At 37.3% G+C, this 20,741-nt stretch overlaps 2 protein-coding genes across 2 annotated transcripts; both read right to left on the bottom strand.

The window, feature by feature from the left end:
• Nucleotides 1–409: 409 nt before the first annotated feature.
• LOC113674045 (sodium/hydrogen exchanger 8) lies at nt 410–10,037 on the bottom strand. The gene is made up of 17 exons (XM_027190516.2): nt 9,648–10,037; nt 9,346–9,506; nt 7,937–8,017; nt 7,684–7,742; nt 7,021–7,104; nt 6,206–6,307; nt 5,662–5,696; nt 5,250–5,393; nt 4,707–4,845; nt 4,465–4,570; nt 3,547–3,663; nt 2,962–3,044; nt 2,591–2,702; nt 1,761–1,903; nt 1,529–1,588; nt 1,254–1,385; nt 410–1,169 (listed from the first exon to the last, which is right to left on the bottom strand). The coding sequence occupies exons 1-17, from the start codon at nt 9,761–9,763 to the stop codon at nt 1,065–1,067; spliced, it is 1,779 nt and encodes a 592-aa protein (XP_027046317.2). The 5' UTR covers nt 9,764–10,037; the 3' UTR covers nt 410–1,064.
• An 807-nt stretch (nt 10,038–10,844) lies between these two features.
• On the bottom strand, nt 10,845–13,672 carry LOC113674044 (uncharacterized). The gene has a single exon (XM_027190515.2). It carries the CDS (start codon nt 13,299–13,301, stop codon nt 11,202–11,204), a length of 2,100 nt encoding a protein of 699 aa, XP_027046316.2. The 5' UTR covers nt 13,302–13,672; the 3' UTR covers nt 10,845–11,201.
• Between the last annotated feature and the right edge of the window lie 7,069 nt (nt 13,673–20,741).

Genomic DNA, 20,741 nt, shown 5'->3' with positions numbered 1-20,741 from the left:
CTGGGCATTTATTCCATTTGAGACCCAAGCCCAGTAGTGTGATAAGAGGTGTGCAATTCCTTAGTTTTGAAAACTGAGCAATATTCTAGTATGCTTAAGCTAGGAGAGTTTGTCCACTGAAAATCCAAATTAATTTTTGGAATCATTTAACATTTCTGAAAAAGCTTCTGATATTCGAAAGAGGTTTGAGAGAACCTTTTTATGGAAAATCTGTGAAAATTTCTTTCTGCCGGGCATTTAGGAGACCGTGGCCAGCTACTGGGCATTTACTCACAATGTATTTCAAGAGTGCTACCTGCCAAAAGTAATAATCTTAAGAGTAACTCCACTTTGCCCCCACATTTAAAACTTTCAAATATATTATTCACAAATTTCTACCCAATTTCTCCTTGAATATTCAAAAACTTCTGTATAAGTTATCAAACTTTAATATACATATTTACAAATAATACTTAACATAAATTTATATTTCATCATCTACTAAGTCATGGAAATGTCAGAAAATCACTGAGAAAAAAAATTGCCTCAGCCACAATGTACTAATTCTTTGGTACAATGTACACTTAAATAATCCTCTTTAATGTATTTATAGAGTTTGTATTCTTGGCAACTTAGGACTGCATTTAAGTGGTTCCATTAAGACGAGAGCTAATGAGCCGGCCATTAGTGCTGAATAATGGTTCTTCCTACATTGAACTTTGATTGTGTGGTCTGATCATCCAAGTAAGAGAAACTTTGAAAAGGTAATTTGGTTTTATCAACTGAGTTATTAATGTAAATTAGCCACTGTAAAGAGCTTCAAAAGGTGATGTTTGAGCATCAGCCTTCTGTCAGAGCTTTGAAAAGGAATGTTATTCACAACAGTGATTGTAGTTTCAAGTTATGAGATAATGTCTAAAACATGAATTATTTAGCTTGTATTTAAAAAAAAACCCCAGAAATAAATATCCATAAGTGTAACAACACATCACTATGTCCTTACCCTTAATTAGTGATCTACTAGATCTAAATTTGCATTCATTTACCCCTTCCCAAATTGCTTCATTGTGAGACAAATATGTAATTTAGAGTTTGTTCTCTGCTTCATCTTCAGATGCCAAGTCACTGTGCACTTCACTGTATAACTGACTTGTTAAGCGCTGCATTTCTTCATGTGCATTGCGGACCTCCTGAAAGAACAATGCAGGAAAAAGAAGGGTAAGCACAGCAGCAATCAGCTGTAGCAATAATGACCCAGCAGCGCTGTATTTTACCTGTCTTGTAAACTTTCTGGTGAAGAATGGAATGAAATACTTAGCATCAAGCCGAGAGAAGCCCTTCAAAGCTTTCCTGCTGCTTATTCTCCATTCATCATCAGTCAGTTGATCTGCATCCACTGCTTTACCCTGTGGATTAACAAATGTTGGCTTACTGCTCTGTAAGTATACTGGCTGGAGGAAAAGAGGAACAGCACACAATGGAGAAGAAAGGCAGTAGAGAAATGAGGGGTGCATGGTCATGCCCAAGTTGTAATCATTTCATGACTTACCTCTGTCTGTGTTTTACTAAGTGTTAAACTCTTTTCCAATCCTTGATCTGCTTTGAGTAACTACAATGTAAAATGTTTGACAGGAAAAAAAATTAGGTTTTCTTTTATTCATTAAAACTATTTCCACCATTTCAGCTTTTCCAACCACACATACTGTGCATGAATTGAAAGCCTAATAGAATTGATTTAGACTATACAATCATCATTTACAATGTATTGAAGTTCAATTCACCTTTAACAATGGAAGAGTTGATCCGCCTAAACACAGAATTGTGAACATGATTATAATGAGTGTAGAGGTGATGAGGACATGTCGCTTTTCATCATCCAACTGAAGATGGAGCACAAGAGCAAAGGCCACAGCCCCCCGTAAACCTGAGGATAGTATCAAATGTCATTACATCTACTTTGCAGAAATAAGCACTGACAGTATCATTTAGTCTGTTGATTCCATGATATCTCTTTGAGTGCTTGCATTCAATCAGAGAACAATTACAAAAATACAGTTTGTGATTAAGGTTCTATAGATCTCTTTTACAGGAACTGTATGATAAAAGGAAAATTCCAGACCTTTTGCTATATTAAAGGGAAGGAGTCAACCAGACTTGATGCAACTTAACTGCACATAATTACATTGGTTACAGGTTTGTGGTTTAGCCTGTGTCCTGATCTAAAATGTCATTGGTCATGTGGTCATGGACCACAATGAGAACTACTGGTTCAACCAGTAATTGTGTTATCCAATAAAGTCATTATTATTACTATTATAATTATTAATATTATTACTATTACTATTATTATTACTATTACTATTACTATTACTATTACTATTACTATTACTATTACTATTACTATTATTATTATTTTTATTATTATTATAACAGACAGTCACAAAATAATTCAGGTTACTTCAAGTTCTCTTAGTTTCACAGTGACATTATTTAGAGGGAACATTCAGGGATGATAACACAAGATTAAGTTATGTGCATACTCTTTAACATTGTGCATGTAACCAAACAATAACTCATACAGACAAAGTATTTCTATTGCTTACATACGTACCACTAAACCACATTATGAACTGAGTTTTGCGAGAGATTCTAATATCTCTGAATTGGTTTACAAGGGAAGATAGTGGGTAAATATTCACTGCTCTTCCAAGTAAACAAAGAATCTAGTAAGTAACAATATAAAAGCAAGAAATAAGTATTTTAACAAAATTTAAACATGGCAAAATGTAAAAATAAAAATAAATGTGAATGCATCAAAAAAGATTGAACACTGTCTTGTAAAATCTAGAAGGGTATGAATGGTTATGGGTTGACATAAAATAGCCTCAGTAACCAAATTCTTAGAAAACTATTTGTAAAACAATCAGGTAGAAATTTCTGCACATTTTTCCGTGGGAACAATCTTCCTTTCACAATACTTACTATAGTCCAAATAACAAATGCTGGTCTAAATTGATGTTTGAAACTAAAGATTGCCATTCCTAAATAAGCAAATACACATGTTTCTGAAATAAAAAAAAGGTTTAGTAAATTAACATTCAGGGCAATGACAAACAAATCAAAGCTTCTCAAAGTTCTTCATTAAAGTCAATATGAAAAAAAAAGAATTTTATAATCACATGTTTCCTGTAGAAATAATTTACAATAACTGTGTTCAGAGGCTTTATCTAGGTGCTGATATTCACACCAATCATCCCCCAAATAAGGCCAATCAGGGTCAATGAGCATGATGTATACAATTATTTAACAACTTAATATCCCCTCTGTCTAGAGGCAAGCCATTTGGCTATGAACGGAGTGCAACTAGGAAGCTAAACTCAAGATCATCATGTGACAAGTTCAGCATCCCAACCACACAGCAATGCTCCCTTAGTATATAAACAACAGTAACCACATCATGGGTCCACAGAGTTCCAAACCTCAGGTTTACCTCTCATCTGAGTCATTACATCACTCATCCACTTTCTGTAAACCATTTTTTATCTCAGGAATATGAATTAAACATACCTGCCATAAAAGCTGTTGTACGAAAAATCTGTTGTACTGTAATTTGAGTCATGGGTGACAAATTAAAATGGGTGTAGTGAGACATAACAATGCCACAGAATAAAATAGCCATGATTCCTACAGTCAAACAGAACATAAGAAATTGGTCACCTGGGTGCATGGTAGGTAATACATGCATGAGAGGGAAATTCACCTCAGGGGTCATTCATAACTGAATAACTCTTCCTCAAGTTATCTTCTTGCTTGAATAGTTGACCTCCATGAATATTTTCTACTAAAATTATTACATGATCAATTGAACGGAAATGTGACACCTTTCTTTATATAATGTGCAGTTTGGGAAGTCATTTTTATTCTATTTTATGGTCACTTAAACTAAAATCACATGCAGTAGTTAATCATGTTACAGGGCTTAAAATTAACTCCAGAGCTTGGTGGCCAGTCAGGCCAGTTTCCTTGAATTCTTAGAGGCCCATTCCAAAATGAAGTTGCCCTCAACTTCCTCTAGTTTAAAATGAGAAACTTGAATAAATGCCCCATGGCTTTTAACAGTGTTAACTAAAAGGAAAGAACCTCACAAAATCACTATTAAAACGGCTTGGAATTTCCACTTCAGAACTACAAAATTCGCTAAAATGGATGATCGTAGAGTCCAGGCAAAGAAATGAAGAGAAGGGTAGTCCAATTAAACTACATATTGAGTTTTATTTTTAACTTTGTACTTCACATAAGTTACATTGCAACTTTTTGAAATTCTGTAGCATAGTCACACATTGGGCATTCAAACCTTAACTTTCGGTGACCCTGGTCAGTTTTAACTCGCCACTGGCAACTGTGCAACTGCCAATTTCACCCATATGTTAAATTGTATTTAAGAAATATCATCCAACATCTATAGACTGAGTAAAATTAACTTACCTGATAGTTTTAGGCCCTCTGCCAAACCATAAGGTGCATAGGAAAATATTAACATGGTACCAAGTTCTAAAGAAGGAGTGGTTCGCAAATCAACATGCTTCAAAAGGTGACAGCATTGTCAAGGAAAAAACATTTTAGTAACTAGTTCTGTGTCTTCAAGGTATTGCTCTGAACAAATAATTTTCCTCAGAACAAAAATCAAACAACACTGCAAAACTAGAAGTCACAATTTTCAAGGATATAAATGCACTTATGAGAGCAAATAGGATCCCAATGCCTGCTGAACCACAGAACATTACAAGAAAATTCCCCACAGCTGAGAAGAATGTCTCAAAAGAACTACTATCAGCGTATTGTGCAGCTCCCATCTCTAAGATAGTACTGAAAATAACAAGATAAATATTTCAATAAGGGTTTTACTTAAAGTTAGAGGAAAGGGTTTATGTATTTTCCTAAATGAAAAAGTGTAACTGAGACGATTCTGTGGTCATGATGAATAAACCATGCAAAATGCAATGGGTTCTTCTCCTGTATGTTTATTCCTCATATTCAATCCTCGTGTTCATTCCTCATGCAGCCTAGAAGCACCTGAATGCCAAAGGAAGGATTCTAGTCCTCACAATAACTTGAGATAACATGTGACCTACTTTCAAAAATAATTTCTCATTAAATTCAAACACACAGCTCACTATAAGGAAAAAAGCATAGAATAGCACATCAAAGTTTAAAGAGAAATGAATAACATGACAAAGGAATATTGTATTGAATATAGAACACCCACTTACTTGGTCATGACGATAGAAACAGCATCATTAAGAATACTCTCGCCAAACACCAACATGTTTAATGTTGGATCAACATCCAATGCATGGAAGATTGCCAGTGTTGCTACAGGATCCACTGCTGAAATCAGGGAGCCAAAGGCAAAGCTGTGAAAAAAAAACTTGGGTAAACCTTGAAGTCACCTTCAAAAGCTTTTTCAACATGTATAGTGGGAAACTTAAACTAAAAATCAAAGCATCACTGTCTATCATTACATTGTAACACTACAAGTTAGAACTACAGTAAGTACCATTACAGTTCACAAGCCCTGGAAACAGGGTCAGCATCAGAAAAAAGACCTAAATTGAGCTTATAAATGTACAGCAGCTCACATGTTTGCAGGTAAAAACCTAACCAAACATTATAAAACCTCACCTTTCTCTTAAATCAAGTTGAAATGCTACACCACCCTAAATGGACAAATAATAAAAGAGATATGTCTTGTAAGATGTCCATTAATTGAAATGAACAAGGAAACAATATTTTATGCAGCTGCAGTCATATGGAAATATCACTTTTATCTTCGCTAAAATACATGCAAATATAGAGCTCCAATTTAATCTGATGAAAAAGATCATGATGTAAAGCAAAGAGTACCAGTAATTATGATTGCCTCTTATATTCAAAAATTGAAAATCTGTTTTGTTTTGTAATGATCTATTTGCTTTACGAATCGTTTGCTTCCTAAAGGACCACTTAGGTACAACAGATGGTCATAAAGATTCCTGAGATAAGAGCAGATTTCAGTTCCAACACTAAAATACCACTTTTCAATTTATACAATTAAGCATAAAGCATGCCAATAAATTTATTATGATCAGTATTGTTGTAATTCTAACTGATCTTTCATCAGGTGGTTGCTGATCACCCAAAACTGGTTTTTCAGGAAGGTCCTTTTAAAGACAGAGAAACCACTTACCTTTCCCAATAAATAGATACCACCTCCAATAACAATAGCTGATACAGCTGTTCCAAAAATAGCAAAAACAATAATCGAGCCTATGTTGGCAAAAAAATTACCCTGAAAAAGGAAAGGAACTGCTGAATTTAGATGTTAAAGTTCATCTTTGGCTCTTCAAATGTTAAATTTGGATGTGAAATCAAGTTTTATAGAACATGAGGTACTTTACTTCACAACTGTGGAAGGGGCATATTTAACAGGAATAATTTGGTAGAGACATTGTGCCCATAAAAAATCCATGAATTTTATTTCCACAACTTGAAAAATACTTCATGTCTAGTGTGTTTTGTTTTCATAGCCATTTAAACAAATAATAAAATAAATTACAAAGACTTTGTTTCCAACATAGAAAAACAGCTTTCTGTACTGAAAGCTAAGAATTTGTAGCCTTCTTTTTTAAACCATATATATTGAAGGAACATATAGCCTAACAAAACAAATTCTAAGTACCACTGAATGGGTGAGAAGTTGTCTTTCCGTGACGTAAGTTCAGAGTTCACCAATGACATTTCATAGTTAGTCATCTCATAATTACATAGCACATGTACCATTCAATGTCTTAATAACCAAGTGGCTCAGAATTCTACACAAAAAGTCAGATTTTAATGCAAACCTTTAGTGGTACACATCATAATAACCATAGTCTAACGTAAAGGAACACATACAGTGAACTGATTTGAAAAAGAAAATTCAAAACTTTGAAACTTTTTAAGATAATTTTATGTTAATTTTAAATGAAAAGTCTCTTCTTGTTATCTGGATGATACTCTTACCTTATGGAGTGAATACCCAGATTCAAAAATTATTGGTGGCAACAAAATCAGGAAAAATGCTGTAGGATTGAAGTGTTCCTCTTTCTATTTAAAGCCAAAAAAAGAAAGGAATAAACAGAATATAAATATTCTGCCTGTGAAAAAAGTCTTCACTCAAATATAATAATTCAAAAGAAAGCAACAATTGTTTTGTTTTGAAGGGGTGGATTCCTGAATGTGATACTTCATAAGAATATTAAAAAACCAATCAATTTTTTTGTCATGTTAAATGACACAAAAATTATGCAGAACTGGCACTTAGGAAAATTTGGAAAAATGGATGAGCATACAACTGTGGTACATGTTGTCACCTTTAATACAAACTTAATGGAACTTAGAAGTCATGCACAAGGTCTACATTGAGATATGAAGAAGAAGGAGAGAAGTGAAAAGAAACAGGAGGACATTTTTTATGTCCAAATGAAAACTTGGCCAGAATGTTCAGGTTTAGCTGGACAATTCTGCCTAGATGCCAAACAATTGGTGAACTCGTTCCATATAGGGTGACTGAGGCAAGATACAAATAAATGTAATCCTCAAAAAATTAGAGCTGGCACCTGTAATGAGCAACTATAGTAGAATAATTTATCATTAACATCAGCAAAGCAGAAAACTGAAACAAACCCTCCAGTCTCCAAGAGCAAAATGACTTAAGGCTTTTATAACCAAACCAACTAGTGCACCTGCAATAGAACAAACAACAACTGTTCATTCAAGGTTTGATGTAAAGGAGAAAGATTAATTATATACATCTTCTGTATGAAAGTGTCAAGTTTCAAAAAGTAGATAAATATAGTACTGTCTCTAGAGTAGGTTGTGAGCATTGCATTCACTCCAAAAACTATCTGAAATACTATCCAGAGATAATGCAACTTACCCAAGAAAACAACAGCTACACTTTCAGGAAGGTAGTGAAATTTAGTCTTCAGTAAAAAGTGGATCAACAAAATACAAAGGGCTAAAATGAAACCGAATGCAAAGTAATCAAGAATTGATATTTTTATTTTAAAAAACTATTGAAATATAAGTATATACAATATTTATACATAGATGTAAATATTTTAGCGGAGCTCGCAGAGCATAGCCCCATAATTATACAAAATAGTAGTAACCCATCAAGCCAAAAAAAGTTGGATGTACGATCATACGACTGTATGACCATACGACCGTACAAGGTGCTACTTTTAACATGCGTGGTCAACTATACCATGGGCACACCAATGCCACGGCTTTGTTCAATAGTGCAGTGGTCAGTGCACTGGGCTCCGATTTGGATGACCCAGGTTCTAGTCCTGGCTAGGGCAAGGCAATGTGCCCTTGAGACATGCGGGAAAAAAAAATGCAAGCTCCACTTTTAGGCTTGGCTAAATCTATATATTAGGAGATGAGTTATCCTAATTCACATATCTTTTCAAAAAAGTTTTCTTTTCACCAAGCTTCACCTCAAATAGAAATGTACCAGAGCATAAATTGCTAAAGACAAAAGAAATGAGAAGGGAAAGATATTGCACTCAGACATTCTCAGTGCATTCACAATATCACTTTCTTGAGAATGTAACATAAATAATGTATTATGTATTTGTGTGTAAAACAGTTAGTCACAGAAGAAAACACTGATCTGATCAATTGGAAAGGAAGGGTTTCACTAACTGTATAAACTGTATTTGTACCAAATAATATAGTTCCAGTGTAGGTATGTCTTTCTCTTGAATTTTTTCCCACTTTTCCTTGTAATAGGCAGATTCTTTATCCTAAAAGCTAACTTAGCTTTTTTTAAAGAGTGGAAACACTCTGCCTCTATCTATGCCAAAGCACAGTGGAAACTGGGCCAAATCATTCCAGATAAGTTTTAAATTCTGTTGTAGCTCAAGAAGTTATTGTTGAGACCAGTTTCAGCTGATAGCAAGGATCATTTCAGTGAGGTTTCAACAATTAAAATAATATGCTGTTTTTGTTTGTACTACTAATGGGTGTAAGTAGGATTTTCATAAACATGTGACATTTAGTGATATCTTTTCTGTCGTGGTGTCACCAGCTGTTCTTATTGACCACTGAAAGTTATCTCTACTTAAATACAAAAATCACATCATCTTAAGAATTGGAGATTAGCAGCTGCTCAAATAATTTTAGAATATAAAATATAACAACGACTACACAGTAAAAATGTGAATTAGATGCCTCGAAGAATGACAGCTGACATTGACTGAAAATATTAGTAAAATGTGTACATCTCGCTCCAACAGCCACACACAGATAACTGTGGATAAGAAGATTTAAATATCATACCTACAACGAGAAGAATGAAAAAAATTGTCATCGAACTGTGTTGTTCGACCTCAGGTGGTTCGGGTATTTCCTCGATCGGCGCCTCGGTGGTTGTTGGAGGTTGTGTTGTAGTAACTGGTGTAGTTTTTGTCGCATTTACTTCCCCCTCTGTGTTGTTCATGCTAAAAAAATGAATCAAACAATGAAGTGTTGATAACTGTGATCACAATCAATGGGTGTAAAAATACTTCAGATGAATAAGTGACCCGTGTAAACATTTAATATTTTCGACTGGTACAAGAGTCATATTCCAAGTGGCTCACCCAATTGAACTGTTCGTTCGTGACGGAGTTTCTGATGGAATATCCTCACACCATGAAACGCTGGCGTAGACAACTAGGACAACGACCACGGCTTTCCGTAGCGGTGATTTCATCATAAAAGGGGAGAATTCGACGTCTCAGTAGAAAATTTTCATGGATAGGTAAACGTCACCCTCTTTGCAGACATTGAAAAACATTGGAAATGTGGTTGCGCGCGCATACTTTACCAAGTGTTCCACCACAAATAATCACTGACAGGCTCACTTTGCGACTTCCTGATCCACTAAAGACACTCATTTGGGTCTTCGTTGGTATTTGCAAATATCATTTTTGGATTTCAGAAATATAATAAATCTATAAAAGAATGTCAGGAACAAGAATAGCTGTGCTCTGGGTAAGATAGACAGAAATAAAGCACAAATGAATAAAAGGTATGTTTTTAAAGAAACTTTTGTGCTGCGCTAGTAAGAGAGTGTAACAGGGTAATTAAGTGTTATCAACTGAGTTGATGACGTAAATTGGCTAACCTAAAGAGTTTAAAGGTTGACATTTCGAGCGTTAGCCCTCCGTCAATCGCTCTGACGAAATGTCAGCCTTTAAACTCTTTACAGTGGCCAATTTACGTTATCAACTCAACTGATAGCACTTAATTACCCAGAAATAAACCGCAGACTGGACTGGCCCCACCGACAAAGCAGAAATTTCACAGTCACTAATTTGAGGAGTGAAGAAAATCGGAAGGGGGGACTAAAGACATGGAAAAAAGGACAAAGAGCGCGATAATTTTTTTTCTCCCTTACTCATTTGCTTGGCCAGCTGAGAGCCTGACACAGGCTAGTCTGTTCCGCGGTCCCCGGGACAAATCAAGGTTACCGTCACCACGTGCTTCCAATGCAAGATAATTGATGGTGACCGAGTACGTTCGTTAACTAATGTCAGTCCAATGCAATCTGGGAAATACTTCCTTAGGTTTCATTTTAGTCAGGGAAAAAGGCATCCTTGTAAGAATTATTTTACCTCTTTTGATCTTGAATGGGATATTGAACGGCGGGAAACATGAACCAGTTTTGCTGCGATCATGGGTTCACAAAGCAGTGGGCGGAGCAGTCACCAAGAGATCAAGGCGCGGGGTCTAGAACTAGTTATAGAAGCAAATGGGGGCATCCACGTTGAATAAAATTAAAGACGACAAAAATCTCTGAGCGAAAGCAAATGGCTTCTTTTAAAATTTTCATTCCGAGTCAGTTGAAGAGAGGATGAACAGGCCTTCTCCAAAATCACGTTGAAACGAAACCGAACGTTGACGTTCTTGCAGAGAGCGCACAAAATCTCAACTATCGTATTATTTGGGAACACTACAAGCTACAGCCTCTTTGATTGTTTGCTCGTTTGCTTGATCGTTCGTTCAACGTAAGTTGCATCAAACACATTTGCAAATCAGTCTGTAAACGCCTAAATACAGAGAGAATAATCAGGCTATCTGCTTTCATCTAAATCTATTGATTTCCTCACAATCTTGGCACGCTAGAGTCTAACACGACGAACTGATTTCTCTTAAGCCTCAGAGACGATGGACAATCTCGGAGTCCATCCCATGTCCCGTCGTCGCCCGGAACTTGTCCGTAATTTGATCTTCAGAGGCTCCAAGACGTCACTGTCTTCCTCTCGAGGTGGGATAAACGACAGCTCAGAGCGAGCTTTTTGTTGGGATTCAGGTATCAAATCCAAAGGGAGTCCCCACGCACCATCAGGGCACTGCAAAGATGGAAGAGAGGCGGGTCTATCGTGTTCAGGCTCAAGATGACTGTTAAAGTGGCTAGTGGGTACTGTATTGCCCCGGTTACGCGGCAATGTTATAGCTGCGTCGTTATATAACTTATCACTTAAGTGTCTCCGAGTTGAGGTCCCCTTGGATTTATCATTGTCAGGTTTACTGATCGGGCTTTCAATCTCAGTCTGTGGTTGACGATCAAATCGGCCACTAGCTGCTGAGTAGTTACCGTTAGGTGGCAATGCGTGGTCAAGTAATTCTTCACTGGAATATTGCCGAGATGACGAGTTCCTAGGTTTGTGTAGCAGCTCAAGTTCAAGGTGACTGTCAGAGTGTCCAGCCCGTGGGGTGTTGCTTCGGTCGAATGGCAACGTGCGAATTGTGTGCTCAATCAATTTCTCGTTGGAGTTTCGCCGAGTTGAATGGTTTCTAGGAACAGTGCCATCAGGAATTTTCTCCAGCATTTCACGACGATCTGATCTTTTCTTACGTGCTCTGTCATCAGTGAGCCCTTTGCGCGCTGATTCACTTTGCCGCATATGATTTCCAACGGCATTTGTGCGTTCATCCTCACTCCCTTGGAATGTGCTGAAGCTGGGTCTTCTAGAAACACTTTCTTGAGACACTAAAGACGCTCCGTCAACTGAAGATGTTCGCCTTTTAGAGCGACGACAAGTGTTGCTGATCCTTTTGTTATCGTCATCAGTGTCGTGACCGCTGTCTTCGCTTGCTGCGTTTCCAGTATACATGGTTGTCACAACAGGCTGCAGAGAAGCGGTGCGTGACACGTCAGTTTGATTGCCCAGGCTACGTATACTTGAGGTTCGACTTGTTGGCCTCAGCGAACCGTTTAAACTCTTATTGCCAAGGGTGTTACATCGGTCACAACCACTACCACTTGCTCGCCTAAGTGCGTTCTGTCTGTGAAACGCAAGTCGCTGAATAATGCTGTCTCTCTTTCGGTTGATAAATACAAAATAAAACAAAAAGCTTCCAACAGTGAAAAGCAAAATAGGTCCACCAAAGACCGCCAAGTAAAACCAAATACGGGGCTCACAACGCCAAGTTGTTACAAGGTCACTACTGTGATAATCAAGGTTCTGTGTTACTTCAAGCACGCCGACCTCGGATGACCCAAACAGTAATCTCGCCGAACATGCTTCGTCCGCACCCGCGCTACAACTGAAAACTGAAGAATCCACATCGTACACTTTGCGGCTTATAATCATACCAAGGTTCATTTTTGAAACTTCATTCTCTTTTTTGGAGTATTTAAAAAGAATAAAGAAGTAGCCTGTTTCTTTTGCGGAAAGAGTGTAAGATATTCTGGAAGGCTGCGAGAAGGATTCCTCCTCAGAGAGGCCGCTTTCCTCCGAAGAATCCCCATTTTGAAGGATCCATTCATCAAGTCTTTTTCTGTCCTTGAAAATAAAAAGCTTCAACAGGCTATTAGACTCGGCATTTATAACGACGGAAGATCCTTCTAGTAAATAGAAACTCTTGTACCAATAATTAAATTTTGACACTAATACATCTGTGGAAATATTTGTTCTTCGCAGTTGGGGACTTACGCGTGAAGACGGCAGAATCCACAATTTCCGTTTCGAGGAATCTTGTCCAAGCGATATGTCTTCACAGAAAGCCGTAGATACCGATATCAGCCTCATATCGCCTTGAGTGAGATCATAGGTTTGCGACAGAAAAGCTGAGAAGTTCAAAATAAGAATAATAAATGCCAATGCTGCTGATAACACGACCAAACTAGATATTCCAGCGCAAATCCAAATTCGAAGCCGCCATTGTTGGTTTTTCATGTATTTCTTCCCATCAAGGTTGTCTGGTACATAGATGGCCTCAACTGTTGTGGTCGCTGCCATATCCATAGCGTTCTTTTCATTCGTTACTGTGTAAATAACATCAGAAGAACTTACGATCGACTCACTGGCCTCAAACGACCCGTAACAACGGATGGAAACGTGATACGACTTTGGAAGTCAAAGGGGTTTAAACTGTCACACGCTTGTCAACACGAATATAGACAGCTGGTAGCTGTGGTCGGTATTCCATTTGTTTTCTTTTGCATATATTTTTTTCCAGCCAACTTATCAGGCTGGATTTAATATTAATTTTCAACGTATATTACTTAAATCACATCTTCTGTTAACAATATTGATCTGTACAAGTGAGCTGCTCTTTGCCTGGTAACTGTACAGGAAACTGCGCCCTTGCCACACCTATCCCAAACAAATAAAAGTCAAAAGTACCGCCAGGCTAAACAACCTTGATAAACAAAATTCTTAAACGTTCGAAAGGTTTTCAGACTTTACTGCGGTATATGCTTCTCTCTTCTCGTAAATTCTTGAAAATAACTCGTGGGAATTATTTTGCTCTCGCAAAAGTGTATTCGCTTATCACTTCAGGACTTTCTCGCAGCGACGAAAAAGTTAAATGAAAAAACACGCTGGAGTATGACCGTTAAAGCGTTTTTCCTTCCCGCTAGCCTGCAGTATTATCTGAAGCTATTTATGATGAAGAAAATCATTTTTATTATTACACACCCAAACTTTTCAACAGCTCTTAATTTTTGGGTTTGTTGTTTGCAGTATGTCTTTTTCGTAGACCATTCTATCAGTAACAAATAGCTTCAACTGATTATTTAGCCTGTAGTTAGCTTGGAGTAGAGTGAGGGGACAACTGAATGGATTTGCAGGATAGCGTGCGACCAAGGCTCTTTAACTGTGGTAAACCTTGGTCCGGTTAAAATTACATTATTGTAAATTGAGGCACAGCGACCCCAGAAGGCCACTTCACACATATTTAGACAGACACGTGAACACCGCTGATCCTTCAAACCCGGTTGAAAAGAAAAACACTCTTTTCAAGGCAATAGATAACACATATTGGTTAAAGGAGTACCAACCCCCACTCCCCGAAGTATCTAGCCCATTGAATATCTGTTGCCATAGGCCATTCAGGTCGATGCTTCATGAAGAAACAGGTTGCGGGCGGCCTGATGCCTAACCAGTTCCAGACTCAGTCGGTGGAGGCGAGTGAAAAAACGGACGCTGAACGACGAATAGAGGATGTGGCTGTCGAAACTACGGCTGCGAATTGAAGTAAGCGACTAAAAAAGCGAATTACGAAATTACAGTTTCATGTATATGCAACAATTATTGCAAATCCTGTCTTTTAATAAATCGGAATTTTACCGGCCAATTCATTTAAGACTTCCATATAGCTTAAGCTGCTGAGTGAAATTAAAAAAAAAGAGAGAGCTGTTGGAGTTCTTGTAATACCGGTGTTCACAGTCGTGAATGCCTCACAGCACAATGTAAGCTTGTACAAATAGATATCGCGTGATCATAAGCGGAAATTGTCTATATTAGAAGAAGTAGGTCAATGGAAACCACCATTTCCTTTCAGTGTAGATGCCTTTAAATAACTTGTTTTGGTTCGGTAGTTTCCAAAACAATTTCACAACCAGCTCTCAGCATGATACATCCTTTCTCATTTTGCGGAGAGGAACTTGCGCTTCCAGTAACAATCGTCAATTTAGACTTTTATTTTCTAATTTGCTTCTTCACTAAATGTGTGTTTGGATCAACAAGTGTGGGTTGATCTCTCGTGGGCACTATTAGGCGGATAGGATAACTGCACCGAGTAGTTACCGCTTATTTATCTCTTTACACATGGTACAGCCATACGTCAGTACATGAGCCCACTCAATCAGGGTTGTTCGGTGCTCTTCTCATTTAGCGGCAAAGTCTATCTTAAATGTCGATGTCTCTTTGCAGTCCCCTGTTTTATCAGTTACTTTCACTGACAGCTTAAGGCTCCCAGCGAACGCTGAATAACCCAGACCTTAACGCGTGTTTAGGAAAACATGGGGCAATAAATGATCAGATTCCAAACTTTTCACATCGCTTTTCTACCTTTTGCTCATGGGAAGAATACCATCGTTGCCTTTTTTGCTCGATTTACCAGAGAAGATTAGCGGTGTTCGAGTTACATGGCGTGGACTGATCTAACACGTCATGTCAAAAAGGCTTTCAGTTCGCGACAGTTACATTTTACCATTCTTACTTTCCTTTTACAATTTGATTAATATATTGCCAATTATCATATTCACTTCTGACTATCACTGATAGAACTCTGTTTCATCAGTCATTACGAATCTTTTTGTTGTCCTCCATTAATAGAGATTTGTCTGATTTTAAGGCTCTCAACTGGTTTGCAGCCTTTTTAAAAACAGGCTAATGGATGTGAGAGAAAATACGAACTACAAATACAGAGGGCTGAAGAGGTCAAGCTGGAGTTGGCCAAAGTCACGCGAAGATGGCTTAGACAACACCCAGTAATTATGGAACTTTTTTTTTGGTTTCTTTTTTTTTGTTTACTGTCTTTTCTCTTTTTAGCCTTTTGTAGGTTGCAATGAATTGACAGAGGTGTACTCTCAGCAGCTTACAGAGGAAATAACAACTTTTAGGTAAACTGATAGTAAAGTTAAAAGAAACACAGTAGAGTCATGATGGTCTCCATGGTATGTGAAGTAAACAAACTCGTTAGAAACTCATATTTAGTGTTGAATATATGTACGTGAGTGAACGGAGACGATATTGGCCTGATACTCATTAACAAGCCATTCTGTCTGAGTGATATGTAGGCCATGCTATGTAATCCACTACTGCGTGCAAACTTTAGTTTAGGAAATATGACACTGACAGAAGATAAGATTGGCAGAAACACCTATCTGTTTTCCCAAAAAAACTGCGTCGAAGTAAGACGAAAAAAAAATTTTTTATCTTTAGAGCATGTCAAGTTGAAAGTTTATATTAGCTGTAAGTGGCCGGATTTTAAGACCTCATCTGATGTCACCGCTGACTTCAATATTGTCTACAACCAAATACAACGAAAGTTAATCGCTGTTTAGTTCCTGTATGTATTGCCTCTGTGCCGTAAAAAAATGTTTCCTTTTTGACCGACTAGAACTCACCTCCACACGTTTACAATATATATATTTTTTGTTAAAAAAAATACCGTAATACTATTCAAACGGTCTATTTGACGTTGTTTTTGTTATTTATCCCCGTGTCTTTGGCGACAGACAAGACGAAATCAACAGACGGAACGACTGGGCTTTGTTAAATGTTAGAAGTATTGTTCTACTTAAGAGTTAATGATAGAACAAAGTGGATGATAGAAAAGATTATTTCACCTCCTGGTCATTCCTTAGTAGTCTCTTCATATTTAATTAGTTAGCGGGTACGTTTGTAGTGCAGCGCAAAAAATACGAGAGAGGTTTAGGCCGGCTGAAGATTCCCTTCTTCGTACGCTCTGCACATCTGATGCCGCCTCGTTTCCGATCTGAACGTCTGGAATTCGAACAGTTTAGTCCACAGTAATAGTGATAGTCAGACTTTCCCCAAGCCAGCCATAATTCAGCTTAGAGTACATTAAGATGTACATCCTTCAATTTAATTTAGACGCAGGTCTATCACCAGATATCCCTTGTATTCTATCAGGCCTATAGCCCCTTTCTTATTGTAATTGGACTCCGCCCTCAAAAGAGACTGTGGTGAAAGATTTAAAGGTTTTTTCAAAACTCCGAAATGGAACCTTGCATGCGCTTTAAGGTAAGACACGCGCGGGAATAAATTGTGGAGGATGAGCGAATCACTCCTGTCAATGACATTTCGAGTAAGTGCCACGTCAAACGAGTCAATATGGCTGTCCTGTGGGACTCTTCATGTATCAAACTACTTTTCACCATTCTTGTTAATTGATCTGCGATGTCATGTCTCAGCAAATGATGGTAATTATGATCTGAAGTGTCTTCAAACTATCGAGGTTGGCACTGCCTGAGCCATGTGGCAAAGATAACTTTTTCGTCTCCATGTTAAGTGGCTCTGATTAAATAAACAGATGCAAGATTATTTTGACTAAAGGTTTTTATCACCCTAGTGTCACGGTTGCATTTGAATTGCCCCAAGACAAAAAAATCGCCTCAAGCCATTTGAATATCATTGAATAATATTCTTAAAGGACTGTCTGCCGTTCAGCTTAACCTAGCCGGTTAGTGTTCAGTTTACACCCAGTCAATGGCGTTGTTGTACTAGCTGTAGTGCATCCTTTTCATGAGTATGTGAGAGTCACGTGTTTACATGAAAATAGATTAGGAAGTGTGCTCCAGTCAGTTGAGGTTATTTTTCAACATAAAGACAGCCTTAACGTAATATTTGTCGTGATCTGCTGATTTAATGAGCTATATCGGAGCAAATGGCTCGAGGGTCAACTCTTTTCTGGGAAGCAGTACTACTTTGGCACGTTGATCGTCGTTTTTTCCATTTTGGGCGTTTGGAGTTAAGAAACGAAAAATTAAGGCTTATAACAACTTACATTTACATGATTTCCCAATTTGCATTCATTTTTGATTGCGTGCAGTTCACTGAAGTGAAGTTTTTGACTCTTATCGAGAGAAGGAAGCTAGGAAAACCACTTAATCTCATTAAATTCTTTTCTCTAATAGTTTCTTTGTTTGTGGATTGACAACTTTGTATAGTATAAGTGGTTGAGGAGAAAGAACGCACGAAACACGGGAGAACTTTACATCAAACATTTTTTAACGCCAGAGAAGAACATTTTTAGCCTAAGAGCGAAAAGAGAAAGGCGTAAAATAATGTTTGAAATAAGATTTGGTATCTCACGGATCACAAGGTTTCAAGTGTGCACTTATATTAAAATTATTATTCATTAATGCCTCGAGAACCTTGCACGAAACCTTGAACTCGTGCTGCAGACACCCGCAAAATCCGCCAGACCCCCCCAAAAAATAGCTCAGTCCATGACGATACAGTAATGTGTTTATACCGATAAGACAGGGTTCCCTTGATTAACAGTAATGTATAGATTTGCAGCTTACCTGGGGCATGGAAATTTTCACAAAATAACTTGGCAAAGGACAACTTTTTAAAAATAACTGATTACTTTGTTGTAAATCTGTTCTCCGAAAACCCAGAAAGCGGAATTCCTGTTTTAACTCATTTATTTTTTCAACGACATGATTGATCACGGAGGATGTCGTCTTTTTTAACTTTCATTACATCTTTCAACAATTGAAAGAAATATGACCCCAGGTGGTAAAATAAAATCACGATTCTTGATTCAAAAATACTACAATTTTTTAAAAATAGAATCAAGCTTAGAATCGGAAACCCTCGCGACGACGATATATTTGATTCTGCAAAGTCAAGAGTCTTCTAGTTTGATTCAGTGTCGACGGAGGTGACAAAAGGGTCTTCTGGTTTACTTTCATTTCTTTTGCTAAACAATATGAACCACTGCCCGATCTATGCGTCCAAGGATTTCAAGTTCATCAGACTGTATGAAAAATAGCTAACAATGGGTGTGACTTTTGTTTGCTTTGGCCGCTGTTTAACTTAAAAGCGGCAGGGGATTATCAAATAATATTTTAGTAATTCCCTTAATTATTTACCTTAGTGTCCGTGAACCGAGTGGTGCGCCGAAAACTCTGCGTTTCGTAGATAATTGCCGTATTCAGTCGTGTATAAAATTGAATTTGAAATTATGTACTACATGCAATTTCAATTAATAACCGCGAAATTTTTCCGCTAAATCTGGCGATCTATTAGCAAAGTGTGATATCTTACGTCTTCCGTTCTGTTTTCATTATTTTCCGGTTGTATCTTGAAACCGAGCAGAGAGCATAAACACTGTCGCTTCAACAACATTAACACTTAAAAAAAAAATACTTAAAATGAGAGATCAGTAATTGATCAAACTAAATCTTGCAACAGAACAAGTACATCTCTGTAGCACAGAGGATGAGGAGCCCAAGAACGAAAAGAAAAAAAAAGCATCGATTTGTTTGAATTAGTAACTTATCCCAGTTTCTTTTTACACATTTAATTTTTTTCTAATTGAATCTAGCAGATTACAGAAAAGTCACAACGATTCTCGTCTATAAAACTACAAAACGGACATTTTCTTCCTGTCGTTCTTTTAAAGTCAGTTAAGCAACTGATGGCCCGGTTTTCCAAGCATTTTAACAGACTTTTTAAGAAAACTAAACCTTCGATCGATATTCACAGAAGATAAACAATCAGCAGTCATATTCACTAGGACGGTTAATTTACTTATGAAACTCAACTAATAATCCAATGAGTGTAAAGTTTTCAGTACCGCACGCACGAGAAGTATCTCTGCATCAGTTTCCTCTCTTTAACTTCTGATATTTACGTTAAAATTTCTTTAACAACAGTACAAAAATCACTCACAGATTTTTCGTGTTAATGTTATTCTGACAGCTTGCTTTGAAAGTAAATAGAAAAAGCAAGTTCTCCGGCCGAGCATAACCCTTACAAAGGTACATCCAGCAATCAATTCTAGAATATGACAACACTCTTCTCTGGTAAAGAAAAGATAATCACTACTGACAAATTTTATCGATATGCATTGAAATTCTCGTAAGCCTCATTGCGTGAACTGAAGGGAGATATCTTCGAGTTGTTTTATCTCTACGCGCCAAAGACACGCTCATTCTGAAACGACTGAGACCGTTTATTTGCCCCGGGGCGGTGGGGGACTAAAGATTGTTAATTTTATATGCATGTTTTCAAACCAAATGAAAGTTAAGCCGGTGCTAGAATAGGTTAAAACTCTTCCTTCCCACCCCGATTGCCGACGGATTATTTCAGTAAACAGTTAATCGGTGCGATGGTCCCTTGAAAACCCACATGGTTAGAGAATTCTCTTTTATTGTCAACGAAAAGAAAAGGAGGTAGGAACAGTTGCGTTCACCTACCTTGAAATTTTTTTAAGGTTTAACAAATAAAGAATGATAAAACTTATCGGAGAATATCATAATGACTACATGTAATCCGACTGAGACTAAAACGTGGGTACGGTCAGCCGCTGAATCTCAAGTATTAAGAAACTATACATGTCATTATTTCTTTCATTTTCATTTTTTATACACGTTCTTTTTATTTCTTTTTTTCAATCCAGAATATAGAGGACACTATGTCAAAACGATGAACTTTTTGTGAATGGATATGTTGCCATATGATCGGTTTTTTTCTTATTTTGATCGCTACAGATATAGCTCTATCCTACAAAATATTTGTACTAACAGCGAGTTTTATCGGCTTGTATACGAAAGTCATTATCCTTTCATTTCAAAATGTTTAGCATCAATCTGCTTTTATCAAGTTTTTCTTTCTAGTTCAGCAGCTCAATATATTCTTTCAATTTCTATGGCGGTAATTTAGGCGCTCTCTGAATTGTCTGTTCAAGTGTCTATTCAT

Source organism: Pocillopora damicornis, chromosome 3, assembly GCF_964200805.1.
Source record: "Pocillopora damicornis chromosome 3, jaPocDami1.2, whole genome shotgun sequence".
In the NCBI taxonomy this organism is placed as follows: domain Eukaryota; kingdom Metazoa; phylum Cnidaria; class Anthozoa; order Scleractinia; family Pocilloporidae; genus Pocillopora; species Pocillopora damicornis.
The sequence above is the reverse complement of the archived record's forward strand: the minus strand, read 5'-3'. Positions and strand labels throughout refer to the sequence as shown.

What these genes read in the sequence shown, in the direction of transcription:
- LOC113674044 (XM_027190515.2), bottom strand. Translation starts at nt 13,301, where the DNA reads ATGGATATGGCAGCGACCACAACAGTTGAGGCCATCTATGTACCAGAC.
- LOC113674045 (XM_027190516.2), bottom strand. Translation starts at nt 9,763, where the DNA reads ATGATGAAATCACCGCTACGGAAAGCCGTGGTCGTTGTCCTAGTTGTC. An exon ending in TTGCTCTCATAAGTGCATTT is followed by an intron (nt 4,571 to 4,706) that starts ATATCCTTGAAA and finishes CAATGCTGTCAC; the next exon opens with CTTTTGAAGCATGTTGATTT. An exon ending in CCAGAAAGTTTACAAGACAG is followed by an intron (nt 1,170 to 1,253) that starts GTAAAATACAGC and finishes TTGTTCTTTCAG; the next exon opens with GAGGTCCGCAATGCACATGA.